The sequence below is a fragment of the Emydura macquarii genome, unplaced genomic scaffold (assembly GCF_026122565.2).
Source record: "Emydura macquarii macquarii isolate MOO-44397 ecotype Brisbane River unplaced genomic scaffold, CSIRO-AGI_Emac_v2 contig_2422, whole genome shotgun sequence".
Taxonomy (NCBI): Eukaryota; Metazoa; Chordata; order Testudines; family Chelidae; genus Emydura; species Emydura macquarii.
This window is the reverse complement of record NW_027132559.1, coordinates 27,044,014-27,066,256: the sequence shown is the minus strand read 5'-3', so window position 1 is coordinate 27,066,256 and position 22,243 is coordinate 27,044,014. Positions and strand designations below refer to the sequence as shown.

Genomic DNA, 22,243 nt, shown 5'->3' with positions numbered 1-22,243 from the left:
TGGGTCTCTTTACATTGTAATTCTTATTACATTGTGTGGGCACATATACTGTAATTCAGCTTTGTTGATTTAAAAAAGCACTGATATTTGAATTAAATTAAATGTATTATTGTTCAGCATTCTTTTTCAAAACACAATAGCATTGAAGTTTTTCAGTTGCTTACATTACTTAATAATGCCTTAGGTCGCACTGAAATTCATAGCAGCAAAGCTATTACTGTTAAACCTATTTTAGGCTCAACTTCGTAAACATTTCCTTTCCTCATGATAAAAAGAGCATCCAGATCATTTACAGTAAATTTGCCCTAGTTAAATTTTGTTTTTAAACATTTGCTTTTAATATTTAAATGTTTTTAAAAAAATATCATTTGACTTTTTATAACCTGGAATTGTTTTGCAAAAATTTTGTTTTTTTATAGGCGGCAAGTTAGCATACCTCCTTGTCTTCAAACTATATAAAATGTATTTATAAATGAATAACAAAATACACATTTTATTTTTTACTGAAGCAAGTTCTGCTACTTCATTTAAATCATTATCAGCGTTTGTACATTAGTTTAAAGTTTGCATTTTGTTTTTCAATAGTTGACATACTGTTTCAAGCAATTTATAATAATTTTCATTAACCAATATTTAAAATACAGTTTTGGGAAATGTAAAAATTGCTGGTGGTGTGGTAGTACTTTGTTTGATAGGATTTGCAGTAAAATGCATTGAACAATATAATTTATAATAATCAAAAAAGGACTTGAAAATTATTTTGATGTCACTGATATTAATACTCATACCTGAAATTCCGACTCCATATTTTAGGTTAACATCTGCATTTATGACCTCATATCCTGTTATGGCATACATTGTTTTGTTCTATATATGAGAACATATGAAGATGACTTCACATTTTGTTAATTTTCTTTCATGAAGCTTGTTAGTAGTATACATTAGAGATTGCTTACTTTTGAAGTTCTGACCATGAATTTATAAGTTTTTGGAAATACAACAATGGGTTTTCCATCTGAATATAAAAAATTGCTAATTGCACTTCACAACCTATACATCTTCAGTTGTCTTTTAATGTCTTCTAGACTTTAAAAAAAGTGAATCTGGTATTAAACTTTGTTGTTTATAACATTGATATTTTCTTTCTGTGAATTGAATTGTCCACCCTCTTTAAAATGGTCCATTGATTTTTAGAGGAGACCCTTCTTGTGAGCTGCTTACAGAGAGCAAATTCCACACAGTGTGTAATTGGCAGAGATTAGAGGCTGCAGCAGTTACAATAATGCATAGATTCAAGATCAGTGGGGGTAGGATTAAAAAACAGTGAGACAGGAGAAGAAGTATCTTTCCTAAAGATGAAAGAGTACTTCCAATGAGTCTTAAATCCCAAATGACTTGAATGATATGAATAAATAAATAAAATAGGCTCTGTAACAGGCAAAGACAGCTAGTTGAATATCTGTTATTTTGAGGAAATTACCTTACATTTTGGTGGGATTGTTTTGTTTTTGTGTTGTTTTTTAACCAAAATGTTTTATTTCTGCTTTTGTGGTTGCTATTGTCCATATATAATGTTTCTCTTCCAGGCAGTGCTCAGAGTGTGACCAGGCAGGCAGCAGTGACATGGAAGCAGATATTGCCATGGAAACCTTACCAGATGGGACCAAAAGATCAAGGAGGCAGATTAAGGAACCAGTGAAATTTGTTCCACAGGATGTGCCACCAGAACCAAAGAAGATTCCAATCAGAAACACGGTAAATGACAACTTAATTGTCATTGTACAGATCATATTAATAATTATTTGGCTTAGTATCTGTAAAATTGGGATCTTTAGGGTACAGTGATTTAGCTTTGTATTTAAATAATGAAAACCTATGACATTCTAATATGGTTGTAAAAACTATTTCCCCTAATTATTAGATGCTTCATTTCTTGTCTCTAAAATGTGATTTTCTTGATTTCTGAGGAAACACCTAAAATGATAATGCTGGTAACTGGGTTTAGAGGATGGTAGATTAAGCTTTCCCTTTCAGTGATAGTTCACCAAGTCAGATAAAGTAAAATTGACCACAAATAGGTAACAATCAGAAGTCTTTATATTTTGACAGCTGTTCTGTGACCTATGTGAAATAGTCGATTTGCGTCACCTTAACCCCCCATGGTTGGCACGATTTCTCATTCTGGTTGGCAATCTCTTTGAATAGTCAGAAAGAATAAATGAATTTTACTCTCTACTGGTGGTTTCTCTAAGACGGTGTAGAAGAAGATTACACCTTTGCCACTTGCTCTCTTGTGTGGAGACAGAGGTCTTCAGTGTTCAGAGCTGTCACTTGGGTATATTTTCTAGAACTAATTTTTTTAAAGTGAGAAAGTAGTCAAAGTTGCATTTTACAGATTGTTTTAAATTTGTTCTTCATGGTGCTTGGTAATAGAAGTAGTAGTGATACTTTGTTATAGTACTCTAGGTAAATTCTAAAGGATACTTTGCAAAAGCAATCAATTTGATGTTACCTATTACATTATTACAAAGGTAATAAATTGATTAATTTTACAGGTGTTTGTATATGTGTTTATAAAAATGTCATTTTCACAGCTAGTGTAATGGGCTTCTCTAACAACTTCCAGTGTGTCTCAAAAACATGTAATATCGTTATATATTTATCATGTATATTGTGTAACTCTATATGTTACATTTTGCACAATTTTATGTGTGCTTTAACATGCTTTAGAGTAGACTGTGCTTTCTAATGACATATTCTTCAATGCTTTTGCTCTCTAAAAACAAACAACCACTATTGAATACTTTTAATAAATACATTTTTTTTTTTACTGGCAAAGAAAAAAGTGCAGGTCATTTCCTTGAAAACAGAGCTGTTAATCATAACTGTATTCTCTTATTCTCCACCATACTCTGATCCTTCAATATTTGTTTTCCTACATGTTTGTAATTAGAGACTTTTCTTGGATTTTTCATTATAATAAAATACTACATAACAAGATTAACAGAGAACTTGAGAAAATATTCATAAATACAATCAAAAGGTATGCATTTTTGTAGAATACAGTCCTTTAGTCTCTCACCAATCAGGTTTGGGGCTGTGTTGTGTCTGCAACCTGTAGGATGTGTATGAACTCTAGTTCATCTCCAAAAAGATATATCCAAAATAACTACTACCCTTCTCCTGCTTTTCTCAGAGTAGCCATAGCCTTTGTTTATCACATGACATGACTGGATTTTCTTAAAGTAATTTGCTTTGCAGCCCTATTTTGCTTTGATTACAAATATAACTCCTACACTGTCCAGCTAACCTCTGAGCTGGACAGTGAGCTTTGGGGTTTGAGCTTTCTGGTTAAGCTGTGGATTCTTATGACCACAAGAAGTTTTTATCCCCACCAGAATCTTCACGTTAAGATTGGTTTTTGACCTGCAGAACCTGTTATCAAAATTTCAAGGTCCAATCCAAGGAATGCTTCCCTTTCTTGTTCCACCAGATAGGAAGAACTTTTAAGAATCATTCAGGACAAAGGGGCTAATTCAGTTCAGCCTGTAGAAATGACAATGCCAGAAAGTGAGGCCGTTTGAATAAACCAAAGAGCATCTTCTCATAGGAAGAAGTTAAGAGTTTCTTCAGCTTGAGGGAACGTTCCATTTCTGACCGATAGGCTCTTGAAATCATCTTAATGAAATTAAATCATTTTATATTTTTTAAATTTCACCCTAGTTTTAAATGCTTTAAAGTGATATGGCTCAAAGAATCAAGCAACAGAAGGACCTGGGAGTAGTGGCTCCTATTTCCAGGAAGGAGTCTGAATCAGATTTTTCATTCTTCCCTCCAGTGACTATTACAGCTGTAAATCCTGAACACCAGGGTGAAAAAAAGGATTCTCTGAGAAGAAGATGGGTTTGTGGCAAAGACAAAGAACTAAAATCAGGAGATTTGTGACAGATGCTTTCCCAAATCACTTAATCATACTCTTCCTCAGTTTCCTCATCTGAAAAATGTGGCTAAGCCTCACCGGGGTGAGGCTAAGTTTATTTAATGTTTGCAAAGCATTTTGAGATCCTTGGTTGTGTGTTAAAGTGCCCTAGGAGAACTTTTAGTTCACAACAATAGGGTGTACACAGACCAGTTAATGCACAACTCATTAGTGTTCTTTAGAAATCATACCCCCATAGTGCATATTACCGCACCATATAGACAAGTTCTCAGAGTATAAAAGATAACAGAACTTGTCTGATCTGTCCTTTTTTTCCAACCAGCTGATGTCATCTTTGCTCCTCAAAGTGCAGAACTTTGTTCTTATGGCCTCTCCAATTTACCTAAACAGTCTGTTTCTGTCATATTCCTTATTTTTCAGTTATTTTTTAGTGTAGAATCTAAGAAACTGTCATTGTTGACCATGAATATTATTATTATGTAAGTTTAAGAGACTGTGCTCTGTGATGCATTCAGTATTTCACACCACATGGCCCATTTCACCATTCTGTAACCTCTTAGTTTTAAGACTTAATTTTCCCCTTTTCTGCGCCTTTGGAGATGCTAGTAATTCAGTAGTTATTCTTCCTACTCTGATTTTGCTAATCTTCAGCTTTATCTCACAGCCCTTTCAGGTCTTTGAGTACAGACTGTAATTTCTGATGCATGTCGACTCAATTCTTGGCCTCAGTGATTTGATCTTTAACTTCTATCCTCTTGGATAAACCTCGAAGAGAATCTTGTGAAGTGGAGACAGTGTCTTAAACTGAATCTGTGAACCTTTGTGGCAAACAAATACAAACTGTTTATTTCCTTCTCCATAAATTTTTAAAGTTGATTCACCAGATGTCTTGCCCATCTTGTGATAGTTTTGTTGATTTTTATCGTGAGAATAATGCTTTCTTTGGACATGGAGCTGTTGTACATCTTAAAAAAAAAAAAAAAAGAATTGCCTATGCAACAAAGAGAATCAACTCCTAGTTTCCATCTTTCCTTTATTTATTCATGTTAACCTATTTTAATTCCTTTGAAGAGTGACTGTGCATGAGGGAGAAAAGTATCTGGTCATAGTAATTTGTTTGTTACATTTAATATTTACTTAGATGTTGAAGTGGAACTGCTTCTTACTTAATAAGATACAATTGAGAAACTATTGACAAAGCATAAATGTACTTCATAACCCTCCCACCTCTACCTCTCTCAACAGGTGTTCCCCCCCCACCCAAGTTCATTAAGCTCAGTTTGCCACTTGTGTAGCAGGGAGCTTAGAGCCTGGTCTACACTAGAAATTAGGTAGGTATAATTGTGTCGCTCAGGGATGTGAAAAATACACACCCCTGAATGATGCAATTAAACCGACCTAACCCTCAGTGTAGACCGTGCTAAGGCGATGGAAGAATTTTCTTTTGGGATTACCTATGCTGACGGGAGAAGCTGATGCAGTGTTTTAAGTATAGACAAGACCTAGGTTACAATACAAGCAGCTAGCATGATTGTAAAGGTGTTAAGCTGTGTCTCCATAAGTGTTAATGGATTTTCCATTTATGTAAAACTAAAAGTCATTTGAGCCTATGCAATTGAAAAAAGAACCTTTTTTGCCACTTAATGAAGTCCACAAAGTAAGTTTCATGTTGAAATTTATATGGCTACATTTCACTGTAATGATTTATCATCCTTAATGCCTACTGTTTACCAACACTCCTTTTAACTTTTCAGAACTTATATGTGAGCCTAATGTTTTACAAAATCAGTCAACTGCTAAAGTATATATGTAGTAATTAAAACAACATGTCAGGCAAGTGCTGGCCTTTTGTTGTGTCTTTGTACGGTGCCTAGCACAATGATGTGTTGATCCCTGTCTCGGGACAGGTATACCCCGACATACCTTTAAGGCAGTATGGCCCCGCAGCTTGAGTAATAAAGGCAGGCCGGGAATTCAGGATCGTAAGGCCTAATAGCTAAAATCTAAGTAACAGCCCTTCTCCCCAGGGCAGTATGGTCCAATAGCCAGAGTCAAGAGGGCTGTCCAGGGTTCAGGACAGTAAAGCCCACTGGCCAAAGTCTAAGTAGCCACCCTTCTTCCCAAGGCAATATGGCCCAATGTCCAGAGGCAGTAGGGCTGTCCTGGGGTTCAGTAAGGCACAGGGCAGTAAGGCCCAGTGGCCAAAGTCTATGTAATGGCTTTCGGTAGCACAGTTCACCTCCCCACACATTGGCAGTGTCCATGGCTGGTTGGATGAGAGTAGGGGGATCCAGGACCACCCTTCCCCACTGGATCCCAACCCAGGGCCCTAGGGAATCAATACCTGACTGCTCAGTCTTGGTCACTAGTTGCTACTGTTCCATTCCCTGGGTCGCGTTCTACCCCTTCTTCCAACACAAGAGACCCTCAGCAATTGCTGCCTCATTGCCATCGGCCTCAGCGGTCAGCTGGAGTTTGGTAGAGGAACCAATCTGGTTGGCGTTGGCATTGGCATCTGGTAGCTCTGGCACTCTTCCACCAGGAGAATGCAGCACATGCCAGCTCTCATTGGCAGTCAGCCCAGACTGAACTGAGCTGCTCCCTTTTATGCTGTGGTTCCAGTCAGAGCATGCTCAGTAGAGGTGAGGAGACATGGCTTTCTCAGCCCATAGCATAAGATTAACCCCTTCTGGCTCAGTGCAGGGCAGGTATGCCCCATCACAATCCCTGATTGGGCCTCCTAAGCATTACAATATAAATGATAATGTTGTTGAATTAGCTGTTACTAGTGACAAGATGGCAATTATTGTTTGGTATATGCAACATAAAGAAAATATTAGAAAGCACTTGTTTAAAATGTGCCGGAATTATCAACTTCAAAAACTTATCTGTTTGAAATAACTAATGTGCATTTGTGGGAAGATAGGAATACAGGATTTACCATACCAGATTAGACTATTGACATCTAGAGCAGAAACCTGTTCCTGAGAGTGGCCAATAACCAAGGCCCTACATTTTTGTTTTTATTTTGTTTCAAATTTGACAAGAAATATACAAAATATTAAAAAAGGTGAAAATCAGTGCAAGAAAATTAACATAACAGTTTTCTTGGTAAATATCAGGATTAATATAGAGAGGACAAAATAAAAAGAACAAGTAGAGAAAAATAAGAGTTCTTCTGGATCCTGGCCCTGCTCCAGAAGGAGAGATGGCACTTTGGTAATGTGGGTACCCTAGGTAACTGAACTGCCATCTTTCCTTTTGGAGTAGGCCTGGAAGAGGTTGAGGAGGCAGTGTGAGAAGATGGCACGCTCACCTTCTTTACCTCTTTCACTTCCAGGCCCACTTTGGGCGCACTCCAGAAGGAGAAATCATGGTTGTTACCTGAGCTGCTCAGTTTACTGAGCTGCCTTTTGTGCTTCTAGAGCAGAGAATCAGATCCAGGGAGTTCTGGCATTTTTTAAATTTTTTTAAGGACTCAAGTACTGATGTATACATGCACATGCATGTACATATCTTCCACTACATTGTTTTACTTTAGCAGACAGCCTTGTATTTACACTTAGACTAATTTATTAACATAAACACATCTACCTAAAGTAAAGTATTGGATTTTTCTTAACATAATCAGTATTTTCATGTATTTGAGCAGCCTGAAACTAAGTTCAATATCAGTTTAAAAAAAAAAAAAAGAGAGAGAAGAAGAAAAATAGCTTTTGTAAAACACAGGATTTTTACGGTAAAAAAGGGGAAAAAGCAAAACAGGATGGCCTTGCCAGTAATACATGCTTAATTCACCCTATAGTGGAAAAAAATTGGTATGACTTGCCCATAATAGAAGTTTCATCCTGCCAGTAGTTGGCTTATGCCCTGAAGCATGAGGGTTATGGTATAATTTTTTTAAAATTATGTAATCTATCGAATGTAACATGGATATTTGCTTATCTTGTATGTCTACTCCTTTTTCTAATCTTTGTAAGCTCCTAAACTCAATGTGCCTTGTGGCAATGAGTTCTGAAGGTTAATTATTGACTTTTTTAGAAAAAAAAATTGTTTTCTGTTATCCATTTTAGCCTTTCAGTTTCCCTTGGTTCTTGCATTATGAGAGAAGGTAAATAGGGACACTTGATTTTTAATTTCTCTAAACCATTTTGTATGTTACCGCTCATTCATCATCTCTCTAAACTGTATAGTCCCATTCTTTTCCTTTTCTCCTCAGAGAGAAATTCTTTGAAGCCTCTAACCATTTTCATCCTTATATCTGGACTGAGACTGTGTGAGCTCCCTAAAGCAGAAGTTATACTGTGAATGAGGTGACCGGTTGGCCATACTCTGGATCAGTATGTACAAAAGCTAGATTCACAGTTGATTACAGGACTGGTGGGAATTGTGAGCAATACACTCAGCTTAGAGTATGGGGTGTAAAGGTGGGAGGTAGAGAATGTTTAATAGCAACTTTTTTATCAATTAGGAACTGTATTTCATTGTTCAGGATGTAGTCCAATCTAATCTTATGTCAGAAAAATGATGGTCAGAGTGATGATGGTTGGGGTGGGAACAGAAATGTGCCCATACTTACAACTCCATTTGTAAGGGACACTAAGGACTTCCTTTCCACCTGGAATTGGGAATTATAAGAAGTGAAGTGAGGAGGTGGAAGCAGTGAGTCTTAAAGCAAGGGTTTTTAATATCAAGATCATATTTCTCCCTTGTACAATGTGCTGTATTGGTTTCCCAATTGGTTGCTGCCTTCTACTTCAACGTTGTTTAAAACGTTTGGGTTTTTATTTGATATTGTCCCTTAAAGTACTGTGTATAAACACTTGATCAGATGTAAAGAATTAGCCCATTCATAACCTCAGTTCACTTTCAGTCTCTATTTTCAAAATATTTTGTAGGATACTTGAATAAAGAAAATCACTTGATTAAGTAGAAATTAGGAAATAGGGAGTAAATTCTGCCATTCAAGTTGTTACTATGCAGACGGTATAGTATATTAAGATTTAAAATAAGATTAAAATTGCCACTTCTGCTTGAATATTTTTCCCTACTCGTGTTACAAGCAACACCTAAAATTATTGTAACTAAAAGTTTTTCCTACATTTTTGTCAGTTTACATTGTACACTTTGACAGTTGTTTCACTGTTCCCCTTGCATAATCAGACAATTTGGCTGGCTGTCAGCATGCTGCCACACAGGAATGGGGATAGAAAAATAGAGGAACATTTGATACTAAAACTACAGAAGTTGATGGGGACCCAGAGGCAGGTGTACTGATTGAAACTACTTGTAAGTCTTCTTGAAGTCTTGTCCTGCACACATGTATGAGTAACTATTAAGCTCAATGGAACTTCTCAATATACTTATTCAGGAAAACCTCCCTATTCAGGAAGAGCTCTTAAGCATATGCTAAATTGCCATCTTGGATAAGGATAAATTTAAGCATGTTTGAATTCTTTCCTGAATCAGGGCCAGAGTAAGTAAAGTTACATTGGAATGTAAGTGGTCAGCAGATCAGTCCTCATTTTGCAAACTGTTGTGGAAAGGACTGTTTGTGAACAAAGAATTTGACGTATTGTTGATGCTGCCACAATTCAAATAATTGTAAAATTTTCTAGACTTCAAATTAGTAACCCTTTAAATTAGCACTGTTTAGAATTTTACATAGTTGACCCACTTTATAAAACTAGGAAATGGAAAATATAATCTCCAAAACCACATGTGATCTTTACACTTTCTTGTACTTAATGTTCATCTCCATTAGAAAAAAACAATAATCTAGACTAAAGTTTATGCATTGCTGAACAATTTAAATGAAAAAGGTATGAATATTTATGATGTATTCTCCCTTGCCATATTTATTTATCAGACTGTAACATTTATACATCTCAGAATTTTTGCACAGGGAACTTCCATAAGAAATGTTAAAAATATTTACTATGTAATGTATAAAATTCTGTATATTTTGTTTATAGAAATCTGTGTGAAGACATATGACTAGTGCTTTACAACGGTCTTCTTATATAATTTAAATGGGCTGGATCCTAATTATCTAGTTTAACTGCATATGCTCTTGTTATTGAGATAATTTATTAATGAGATGTCATCCATGTTAAAAAAAAACAAAACCCTAACGAACTTTAAATGTCAAGTCACTTTGCTCTTCTCAAATGAAAAAAAGAGCAAATAAGATGATATTCAATTTCTTTTCTGAGTCAGTTGGTCTGTCTCACTAATCTAGGTTATTGCCAGACTGTTGACAGTCTGTTTGGTAAAACAACTGCATTAAAATCTGGTCTGACTTTACTGGCGAATAAACTCTCTTAAATATAATCTGTTTGTTTGCATAATCTGAATAAAAATAAAGTGTGCTAGTGAATTAGTGTTGGATATAATAATCACCTTCCTTTGGAATCTCACAAATATGATTTGCCCACCTTATGTGATAATTATCTGGAAGTGTAAAGATTGGAAGGAAAAAAGCTTTGTTTACTTAAAGTAACAACATGTGCAATCACATCTTCTAAAGCAGTGATTTTACACAATGGGACTCAGAACTTTTGGAGACTTTTAGAGAAAATCCACGTGGTAGGAAGTGGCTTCCTTGTCAGCCAGTATACCTCTTAATGTTGTTCAGGGATATTGTGCTGCTGGACATACTGTCCTGCAGTGAACTCTCTATGGGCAGACCCTTGCATCCACATGAAGCTCACTGCAGGTTCAGAACTTTGATCATGAACACATTTTCCAGCCAAGCACAGTTTTGGTGCATTTGGCTGGAAAGAAGACATCCATCCAGTATTATAGTGGAGGGAAAAATGTGTGAAGTCATTTTGAGAATTGACTCATTTGTTCCATGATTTAAACAAAAGTATCTGATCATTTATCATCAAAATTATATTGCACTATCTTCAAAATAAAAGATGATATTTTCTTTGTGTACTGTAATTCCATTGCATAAAATCCCAATGAAAAGATTGTGGGTTTTTTTGTTTTTTTTTTTAATAAAATCCCTCTTTCTGAAAAAAAGGTGAATTATTTTTATTTGTTGCAGTGTGCTGTGTATTGTTCAGATCATAGAGGAGAAAAAGTCCTTTGCTGTAGAGGCCTTCACTCTAAGTAGATCAATAAAAAAAATTAGACACACAAAACACTTAGAATATAAGTGGCATTCATCACAGGAAGTTTTTGTGTGTATTGTTTTTGGTTTACAAATAAATACTATTTCTTAGGGTGAATTAATATTGTTCATTTCTGTTCAGAAAGATGACAGCGTAGAGAAGAGTGATTTTCTATTCGGGTTTATTAAGATAAACATGATTGTTATCTTGACTCTAGTTGTATTTAACTGAAGTATTTCTACTCAAATTCGTTCCATTTACCCATTGTGTGATTTAATTATGAGATGTTATAGATATTATTTCTGAATAGATGATGACTAGCGCAGGGACCACTAAAATAAAGCTCCTTATGAATATAAGCTTCAGTGAAGCATTATAAGAAATAAATATAAAACATTCAATCTGTATTTGTCAATTACCATGTGATAAAGCAAAACCTCAGACTATTCAGGATAACTGGTCATTTAATTTAAACATGACTTTTCAAAATGAGCACCTTAAAGTCTCTTAGTAATAATCTTTGAATAGCTCTTTCAATTTTTGGGGGGGACATTCCGCTTAATACTTAGCTATCCAGCATTTAATAGCACAGCTCAGAGCAAAATAATTAGCAATATTTCAAAATTCAAAAGCATAGGAAGAACTTCCTAAAATAAAATGTTGTTGTTTAGCACTGAATGTAAAGTTACATATATGATCCTACAATATATTATTAATAAAAAGGTAATTATAGAATCATAGAAATGTAGGACTGGAAAGGACTTTGATAGGTCATCTAAACTGGTCCCCTATAGTGAGGCAAGGCTAAGGGTTATATAGAGACAATCCTGATGTGTTTGTCTAACCTGTTCTAAAAGATCTCCAGTGACGGAGATTCCACATCTCCCTTCGTAATTTGTTCCAGTGCTTGACTACCCTTATAGTCAGGGAGTTTCTCCTAACATCACCTACATCTTTCTTGCTGCTATTTAAGCCTATTACTTCTTGTCCTGTTCTCAGTGGATAAGGAGAACAATTTATCACTTTTCTCTTTTGACAACATTTTATGTACTTGAAGACTGTTATAATGTCCCCCCTAAGTCTTTTTTCCTCCAGACAAGTGGTTCTCAATCTGCGGCCCGTGGGCCACTTGTGGCCCAATCAACACACAGATGTGGCCCATGTGACATCTTCAGGACCATACAGATAGTATTGGATGTGGCCCACAATGGTAAATAGTTTGAGAACCACTGCTCCAGACTAAGGGTAAGTCGATCTACAGCCATTGCATTCATTAGTGTGGTGGTGCATGTCCACACTACTCTCCTTATGTCGGTGATGCCCGTCTTCACCATGAGCGTTTCCACCAACCTAAGGGGGGCAGTGTGGGGAGCTGAGAGCCCGGTCTCTCAACTCTGCTGGCAGCTCCCTGCTCCCTGGCTGCCCCACAAGGTCCGGGGCTCCTGGTAGGCTGCTCCCAACTCCTCATTCCCCTCTGGGAGCTGGGTAAGCCACCCAGGGCTTCTTGCCTTCCTGTTCTCCACTGCAGCTGGTCCAGTCACCCCGGCTCCCAGTTGGGATGGGTCCAGCCACCTGGGGCTTCTCAGCTCCCCGTTCCCCTCTGGGAGCGGGGGGAGAAGCCGCCTGGGCTCCAGCCATGAAATTAACACAGGCACTGCATCACCCTAACTACACTGACATAAGCCCTACGCCTCATGGAGGTGGAGTTATTATATCGGTGGAGTAGGACACTGACATCAGCAGTAGAGTAGACATGGACATAATTCTGTCAAAGTAAGCTGCGTTATGTCGACCTAACTGTGTAGTGAGTCTAGTTGAGGCCTTATTAGTGCTGGGTAGCATGGGAGAATTATGATTTTGTTAGTTGTTTAAAAAAAGCCTTATCTATCTCTTCCCTCTTATTAGGCGGTCTGTAGTAGACCCTTACCATGACATCACCCTTGTTGTTACCCTTTTTATCTTTACCCAGAGATTTTTGACAGGTCTGCCTGATATGTCAGCCAAGCTGAGTGAGCCTGTGCTGCTTTATAGATATCAGACTTCTTGGATTGGCTTGAGCTTTTGCTACAGCAGGCTGAAAGGGAGGGTGTGTTAAATGAAGGAGGTATGGCTCTTTTGCAATGCCTTATGGTAGCAGAATGTATTAAAAGGGGATAAAATGGTTATCTTTAAGATGTCATCTCTTCAGCTTAAATGTGGGCACAAGCATGAAGAAATCTAAGTGTGCAAAAAGAACAAAAACGTTGGTCAGGCAGTGAAATTTGTAAATAAGTGTAAGTGTATAGAATACATTAAATGGAAACTCATTTATCTACTATGGCAAACTTCCATAAAAAGGCTATCTATTTACCAGTTTCTGGAAACCACTTTTCCAGTTTTAATTTTCCTCTTTCTGACTCTGTTTTTCCAGAACTGGAATTTTTTGAGGGGATTCCTTGTTTCAAAAATTTCTGGTAGTCTTCAGTAAGGAGTAAAAACATATTTTCTGAGAATTCCCACCATCTAAAGAAGCAAATATTTGTTACTATTTTGATCTGACTGTTTAGGGTGAAGTGAATATCCTAAAAACTATGTATCCTATAAATTAATACAATCCCACATGGACATTGCTGAAAAGGTGACTTCTTATACGGCAAACACGAATCAAGGAACTCCAATAAATGACACTAGATCTTTAAAAATGACAAACCCGAGGTATTAGAATCCTCTGGTATAGTTTGACCAAAGAAAAAGATTCTAAAAATTATATAACAAACTTCTGGCAAACAAAAAACTTTTTGTAATTAACTCTTTAAACTGAAGTTCTAAGATAAATATGTTGCATGTTTACTGTTATGTTAGAAACAACATATATAATGTACTAAATACACTGGTTATAAACAAATTCACACAGATAGTACTGTTCTGTAATGGCACAGTGACAGAAGTACTGCAAAACTCACTTCTATACAAAGCTGAAATTCTCAAGAGGATGACAACCAAACAAATCCTAGGGGGCTGTAGTTCTCTGTAATTATGCTTCACAGTTCACTTGTTTTTCTTTTTAATCACATTTTGATTTCCTCACATTTACTAGCATTTCTTTTTGTTTGGCACGTCCCTTTTTATTACTGCCTGCTTTCTGGAAAATGAAAGAATTATTCTGGAGACATATATTGAATAGTTCTGAATGGTACATGGTTATATATTTTGATCAACAGCAAAGTGGCACACACTTTTATCGTATTGAGCAAGTGTGCCACCTAGTGTCTGCATTGTTTCAGAGACTTAACAGGCATTAGTTAGTATAATCACTCTCTTGCTAGCAATTTGATTTTTACTATCACCACTTTATAGAAACCCTTTTATAGGAGACTCAGAACTATATTCTAATTGATTCTCTGATATTTACCTGTTTTCACTTATTTTATTATTGTTTTTACTGATGTCTATTGATATAAATATAATGTTAGGATATAATTTTTTTATTTCATCACTGCAGGTGCATTTTGTTAGATGTACCTGGTGTGTTATAAGGCAATGAGTAGTTCAAATGTGTAATTTCAGACTGAAAAGAGCTACCTAGTCTTTTGATTTTGTCTCTTTATAGCACGCTGGTCTATGGCAGTCTTCACTTGATGTTTTTTCAGGTTGGGGGTGGTGAGATAGTAGCATTCTTGAATCCAAGTCTTTGTGGGCCCCCCAAAATAAACACCAAACCTTCCTCCTTAGCTAACTACTGCTTTATATTAAACTAATACTTCCGTAGAGAGATTCTGGGAAGATGGCCTTGCCTGATCATCTGTCCCTGCACAATCTTCTTGATTATATTTATCCGGATCCTCAGCCATTTCATAGCATTGAGGTTATTCTTCTCCATGGTCTCCTTATAAAAACACTCCAATGAAAGTGTTGCTAAAATTATTTGACCATTTAATGCAACCCATTCTTCTATGTGAAAGTGAAATCATGGACCAGCTTTAACAACTGATTAAACTCCAAAAGCAAAATCATACATCTGCACTTTTACAAACCAATACTGTGTGTGCACAGGAATCCCATCAATGATGTCTGCAGAGTGGTGCTACCTGGATTTCTACTGCTAATCACCATACAGTAAAGAATATACATCTTGTGGTGCCTTCTCAATCAAATTAGCATAACTGCAAAGCTCCAGAGAATCAAAAATTGAAAAATACACCAAGACGCAAAACCAGTACCCAGGACCAGAGAAAGGGTCCTTGGCTCCAGCCCCATGGCCTTGCCCCTGTTCCCTTTCAATCCAGCGTGGAAGACAATCTTCTTCCCTCCAGAAGTGGCAACACAGCCCTTCCCTTCAGAGCACAAAATATGGCAGCAGAGGTCCTCCGTTTCCTCTCTTGAGGGCATGGATGGAAGCAATGGGTCCATTTTTCTAGACACCATAAATGACTAATTCTTGGAACAGCTAGCCCTGGAACCCATAAGAGGAAAGGCAATTCTTGATGTAGTCCAAAGTGGAGCACAGGATCTGATCCAAGTGGTAAATATTGAACTGCTCAAAAATAGTGACCATAAATTTAAACATCCTTGCAGGGGGGAAATTACCAAAGAAACTCACTAAAGTAGCATTTAACTTCAAAAAGGGTACTACACAAAAATGAGGAAGCTAGTTAAATGGAAGTAAAAATGAACAGTCTTAAAACAAGGGTAAAATGACTGCAAGCTGCATGGAAACTTTAAAAACACCATAATACAAGATCAGACTAAATGTATACTCCAAATTAAAACAAAAAAACAGTAGGAGGACCAAATAAATACCCACCATCGCTAAACAGAAAATTAAAAGAGGTGGGTAAAGGCAAAAAGGCATCCTTCAAAAATTGGAAGTCAGATCTTGTGAGGAAAATAGAAAGGAGCATAAACTCTGGCAAGGCAAGTGTAAATATATAATTAGGTAAGCCAAAGAAGACTTTGAAGCGCAACTAATTAAAGACTGAAAAACTAACAGCAAAATTGTTTTTAAGTAGATTGGAAGCAGGAAACCTTCCAAACAATCAGTGGACAATCGAGGTATTAAAGGAGCACTTAAGAAAGAAAAAGCCGTTGCAGAGAAGCTAAATGAATTCTTTGCTTCAATCTTCACTGCAGAGGATGTGAGGGAGATTCCCATGCTTGAGCCATTCTCTTTAGCTGACAAATCAGATGAACTGTCCCAGATTGAGGTATCAGGTGTGGAGGTTTTGGAACAAATTGATAGTATGTCACCAAGAGTTCTGAAGGAACTCAGATATGAAATTGCAGAACTACTACGCTTCAATTGGCCTCTGTGCTACCAGATGACTGACTGGCAGCTAGCTGATGTAACACCGATTTTTTTAAAAAAAGGCTCTAGAGGTGATCCTAGCAATTACAGGCCGGTAAGCCTAATTTCAGTACCAGACAAACTAGTTGAAACTACAGTAAAGAACGGAGTTATCAGACTCATAGGTGAACGTGGTATGTTGGAAGAATCAACATGGCTTTTGTAAAGGGAACTCATGCCTCACCAACATATTAGAATTCTTTGAATGTGTCAACAAGCTTCTGGACAAGGGTGATCCAGCGTACACAGTGTACATGGACTTTCAGAAAGTCTTTGACAAGGTCCCTCACTAAAGGCTCTAAAGCAAAGTAAACAGTCATGGGATAAGAGGGAAAGTCCTCTCATGGATCAGTAACTGGTTAAAAGACAGAAAACAAAGGATAGGAATAAATGGTCAGCATTCACAATAGAGAGAGGTAAATAGTGGGGTTCCCCCAAGAATTTGTGTTAGGACCAGCGCTGTTCAACATATTCATAAATGATCTGGAAAAAGGGGTAAAGAGTGACGTGACAAAGTTTGTAGACGGTACAAAATTACTCAAGATAGTTGAGTCCAAAGCTGACTGTGAGGAATTACAAAGGGATTTCACAAAACTTGGATGACTGGGCAACAAAATGGCGGATGAAAGTCAATGTTGATAAATGCAAAATAATGCATATTGGAAAAAATAATCCGAATTCATACATACACAGTGATGGGGTCTAAATTAGCTCTTATTTCTCAAGAAAGAGATCTCATAGAATTATGGAATTGTAGGACTGGAAAGGACCTCGAGAGGTCTTCTAGTCCAGTCCCCTGCACTCAAAGCACGACCAAGCATTATCTAGACCGTCCCTGAGAAGTGTCTGTCCAACCTGCTCTTAAAAATCTCCAGTGACGGAGATTCCACAACCTCCCTAGGCAATTTATTCCAGTGCTTAACTACCCTGACAGTTAGGAAGCTTTTCCTAATGTCCAACCTGAAACATCCTCACTGCAATTTAAGCCCATTGCCTCTTGGCCTATCCTCAGAGGTCAATGAGAACAATTTTTCTTCCTCCTCCTTGTAATAGGTTTTTATGTACTTGAAAACTTTTATCATGTTCCCCCTCAGTCTTCTCTTCCCCAGACTAAATAAACCCAATTTTTAAAATTTTCCCTCTTTGGTCATGTTTTATAGACCTTTAATCATTGTTGTTGTTTTTCTCTGGACTTTCTCCAATTTGTCCACATCTTTCCTGGAATGTGATGCCCAGAACTGGACACAATACTCCAACTGAGGCCTAATCAGTGTGGAGTAGAGTGGAAAAATTGCTTCTCATGTCTTACTTAGAACATTCCTGCTAATACAGCTCAGAATGATGTTTGCTGTTTTTGCAACAGTGTGACACTGTTGACTCATATATAGCTTGTGACTTAGCTTTAGCACTATGACCCCCAGATCCCTTTCTGCAGTACTTCTTCCTAAGCAGTCATTTCTTGTTTTGTATGTGTGCAGCTGATTGTTCCTTCCTAAGTGGAGTACTTTGCGTTTATCCTTATTGAATTTCATTCTATTTACCTCAGACTATTTCTCTAGTTTGTCCAGATCATTATGAATTTTAATCCTATCCTCCAAAGCACTTGCAACCTCTACCAGCTTGGTATCATCCACAAACTTTCTAAGTATACTCTCTATGCCATTATCTAAATAGTTGATGAAGATATTGAACAGAACCGTACCCAGAACTGATCCCTGCCGAGACTCCAATCGATATTCCCTTTCAGGTTGACTGTGAACCACTGATAACTGTTCCCTGGGAACTCTCTTGGAGTCATTGTTAATAGTTCTCTGAAAACATCTGTTCAATGTGAAGCAGCAGTCAAAAAAGCTAACAGAATGTTAGGAGCCTTTGGGAAAGGAATAGATAACAAGATAGAAAATATCATAATGCCACTGTATAAATCCATGGTATGCCCACTTCTTGAATACTGCATGCAGTTTTGGTTGCCCCTTCTCAAAAAAGATATGTGAGAATTGGAAAAGGCTCAGAGAAGGAGAAGAAAAATGATTGGGGGTATGGAACAGTTTCCATATAAGGAGAGATTAAAAAGACTGGGACTGTTCAACTTACAAAAGAGATGTCTGAGGGCGGGGAGGGGGAGGTACGATAGAAGTATATAAAATCATGAATGATGTGGAGAAAGTGAATAGGTAAGTGTTATTTAGCCCTTTCACATGACACAAGAATCAGGGGTTGTGGATTAAATTAATAGGCAGCGGGTTTAAAACAAACAAAAGGAAATACTTCTTCACACAATGCACAGTGAGCCTGTGGTATTTATTGCCAGGTGATGTTGTGAACACCAAATGTATAACTGGGTTTAAAAAGAATTAGGTAAGTTCATGGAGGATGGGTCCATCAATGTCTATTAGCCAGGATGGTGAGGGGCACAGCCACATGCTCTTGAGTGTCCCTAAGCCTCTGACTGCCAGAAGCTGAGAGTGGACGACAGGAGATGGCTCACTTGGTAATTGCCGTGGTCTGCTCATTCCCTCTGAAGCATGTGGCACCCAGCCACTGTCAGAAGATAGGATACTGAGCTACATGGACCATTGGTCTGACCCGATATGACCATTCTTATGTTTTTATATTCATTGTACTTACCCCCCTGCAGTTGATGTGTTCCTGCATGGGTGAGTGAGTTTGGGCCTCGTACTCTCGTACTCTTCTCCAGTCCTGTGTTGGGGTGATAGTAGCAGGATTCCCCCCCACTCCTGCTAGCGTAGATCTTGGACTTAATACCACAATGAAGTGTATGTCAGTTCTCCCCATCTCAGAACTATTGTTTCAGGCTGTTTGCAGATTCGGGCAAGTGTCATTTAATTGGTTATGCTTGGGTCATGCTTTAAAGCATTTCTTTGCAAAGACAAAGGCTAGAAACTTTTTTTTTCTCAAATGAAAGCTGAGATTCTGCCCTCATCACCTGATTCCAGCTGGGGACCCAAGCATGAGCCTTTAGTGCCTTAATCTGACCCTGCCAGATGTACAAGTCACTGGGAAAAACAAATCAGAAACATTGTTAGATTTTATAAATGCCTGCATGGATCTGCCACTCTAATAAACTACTATACTACAGTGAAATGTATAAAACTAAGGTGAACTCTTGCTAAATATAGAATCAGTGATCATATATTAGATATGGAAATTAGGATGCTTAAAGAACAGTTCAAACCCAAAGAAAGATTGAGTAACCAGTTCAGTAAAAGAGATTGAGGCAGAGAGGCACTTTCACTTTCTACTACTTTCTACTTTGAAATATTAGTGCAGGAAAGAGATTGTCCGTCTCAAATGGTCAGGAATCCTAAAATACTCTCATCAAAAAAGTGATTAGGAAAAAACTATGCTTAACCCTGGAAAGAAAGAAATAGAGAGAGAGAGAGAGAGAAATGACTCTTCTGCCATGTAGCAACCTGTTGCTTGATCAGGGAGGGCCAGGGCTGACCAATGGACACAAGAGATCAAACCCTAAATGTAGTATTTAGTCCTATCATGGATAAGTAGTACCTGCCTGTGACAGGCACAGGTACCTGAGGGTTTTTTTGTTTTTTGTTTTAATTTTTACTGGCAACACTTGTGTACTGCTAGTCATGTTGATAACATTTCACTGAACAGAAACTGATATTTTTGCAACTACTTATCCTCCATGAACACCTCAAGCTAATTCTGGTATGTTCTACATGCTGCTCATTTTCTTTGAATCCTACCTTAGTAACTGCTTTGTCTTGTCAGGAAGTTTCATATCTTTCTCGTGTCCAAGGGATAATGCCTCATCCTAGGTCATCTTCTCCTTCTCATCTCCTTGATTATATATTCTCTTTTGTGAGGACATTCCAAACTGTACATCCAGTATATTCTCTGATCTCATTTGCTCTCATCTCTCTGTCTTGATTCTGTCAGCTACTGACTACTCCAAAGCCACTTACTTCTGAATGTTTCAGAGACTGAAGCCTCTACTTTTAGCTAAAATTCATCTTTGTCTTTCACTCTCCTTAACTTTTGCTACTAAGACCAGAAATACCAGTTCCCACCTTGATTTGAAACTCTGTCACATCTCTGCTGAAATCCTTATCCTGTAGTTATTCACTTTTTATCTCAAATATTGTCATTTTATCTGTGGCAGTCTTCCTAATGCCTTAATTTTTTTAATATTATGACTATGACATTTTCTCATTCCAGGAAGTGGAGCCATGTTACCCCCACATCTCATCATATTCACTGGTCTTTTTCCAAAACCAATTAATAAATGCCCTCCTAGTTTTCAGAACTCTCCCTGGATGTGATACTCCTATATCACTGAGTTCATTCATTTCCTTTCCTGTCCACTTATTACACTACTAGAGTTGAGGTCTCCCTTCAATTTTCATCCCATGTCTAACCCTTTGTCAGTGTCGATAAAAATTGCTTGCAGACCCCAATTTTACCTGGATAACTCTCCCTGCTTCTCCCATCTTTTCTTTAAGAGATTATCCTTTAAATCCTTTCTTAAACATGCTTCTGTATTAATTTATTTTATTGATTCTTTTACAGTTTTCAGCTAAAATTGCTATAATTGAAAGAGAGTAGAAAGGAAAAACAGCTTTCTATTTTCAGTTGCTTTACTTTGTGAATTTGACAGCACTTTGTGTATAGTCTGTTTCACTGATTCTCTTCTGTAGCTAGTCACTTTCCTGTTTTGTGTGAATTTTTCATAATGGGGGGAGAACACTTTTTAAAATTGGATATCTGATTGCAAAATAACAAAAAATGTCACAGGGACTCAGAGGTAGGTGTATTAGCTGAAACTATCTTTTTCTCTAGCTGACTGGATTTCAAACTAAGTGTCCCCTTTAAGTCTTGTATCTTTCTCTTTAGATTATGTTAATCCAGAGAGTTAGTGTTTTGGGACTTAGTGTGCATTAAGGCCACTCTTTAACAAATAAAATGTATTAAAGCATTTTTAAAATTCCATATGGTTGGAACACCTTTTTATATTTACTTTATAGGGGCTTTGCTTTTTGTAAGAAGATGTCACTGTACTGAACAATTTAATTCTTCCGTTTATTAAACATCATATTTTAGGAGTTTAAAACTTGGATGTACTAATTTGCTCTTGATAGAAACTTGGCATGTAACATGCTTGACAGTCTGTGAAAAATCAAGGCGGTTTTGTTTTTATGTATTAAAGGCAAATCCATTTGGCCACCAGTATCTAAATATGTTGGGGTGGTGGTAGTTAAGTCTTTTATTTAAAAAAAAAAATGACAACTAGCAAGTATTTTATCACTTTTGGCATTTAAATATGTTAAAAATAAACAGTAACAAGACATTTGGATATGAAAATTACTAATTGTACTTGAGAAAGAATATCATTTCATGAACTTTTCTTTAGGAGTATAATTATTTTATATGTTACTTATTTACAGTAGTGCCCAGTATGTGCTAGGTGCTTTCCAAACACTTAAAGATGGCCTCTGCTCCAAGGAGCACACATTCTAAGGACAAACAAGTAGGCAGAGTTGAAGGAAAGAAGAATAATACACAATTTATATACGTCAACTTGATTCACTATAAGCAGCACAGCAAACGTGGGTCCTTAAGAGGGACTGCAGTGAGGCAGAGTGGTCTCTCTCCGGACTGGATAGTGAGGGACCACTTCCCTCCTCCTTGTGGGCGGAGCCAAACCCACCCTGCCCCTCTTGCCCAAAATACCAGGGTGGGACAGGAAGTATAAGAGAAGAGCCCTGGATCTCAGTTGGTAATGGACTACGAGAGGGAGCAGACGTCTCTTCCTGGGAGCTGCAACCCCTGCAGGATCCTGGACCAGCAGCCTAGCTGACCAGTTCCCTAATGAATGAA

General features: G+C 37.4%; 1 protein-coding gene across 2 annotated transcripts in view; it reads left to right on the top strand.

Moving 5' to 3' along the window:
* Window positions 1–22,243, top strand: part of PHF14 (PHD finger protein 14) — a 252,195-nt gene that overhangs the window by 90,297 nt on the left and 139,655 nt on the right. For both annotated transcript variants that reach the window (XM_067562128.1, XM_067562129.1), the window contains one exon: window positions 1,587–1,755. In XM_067562128.1, the coding sequence (XP_067418229.1) occupies window positions 1,587–1,755 (169 nt within the window). The remainder of the gene's footprint in view (window positions 1–1,586; window positions 1,756–22,243) is intronic.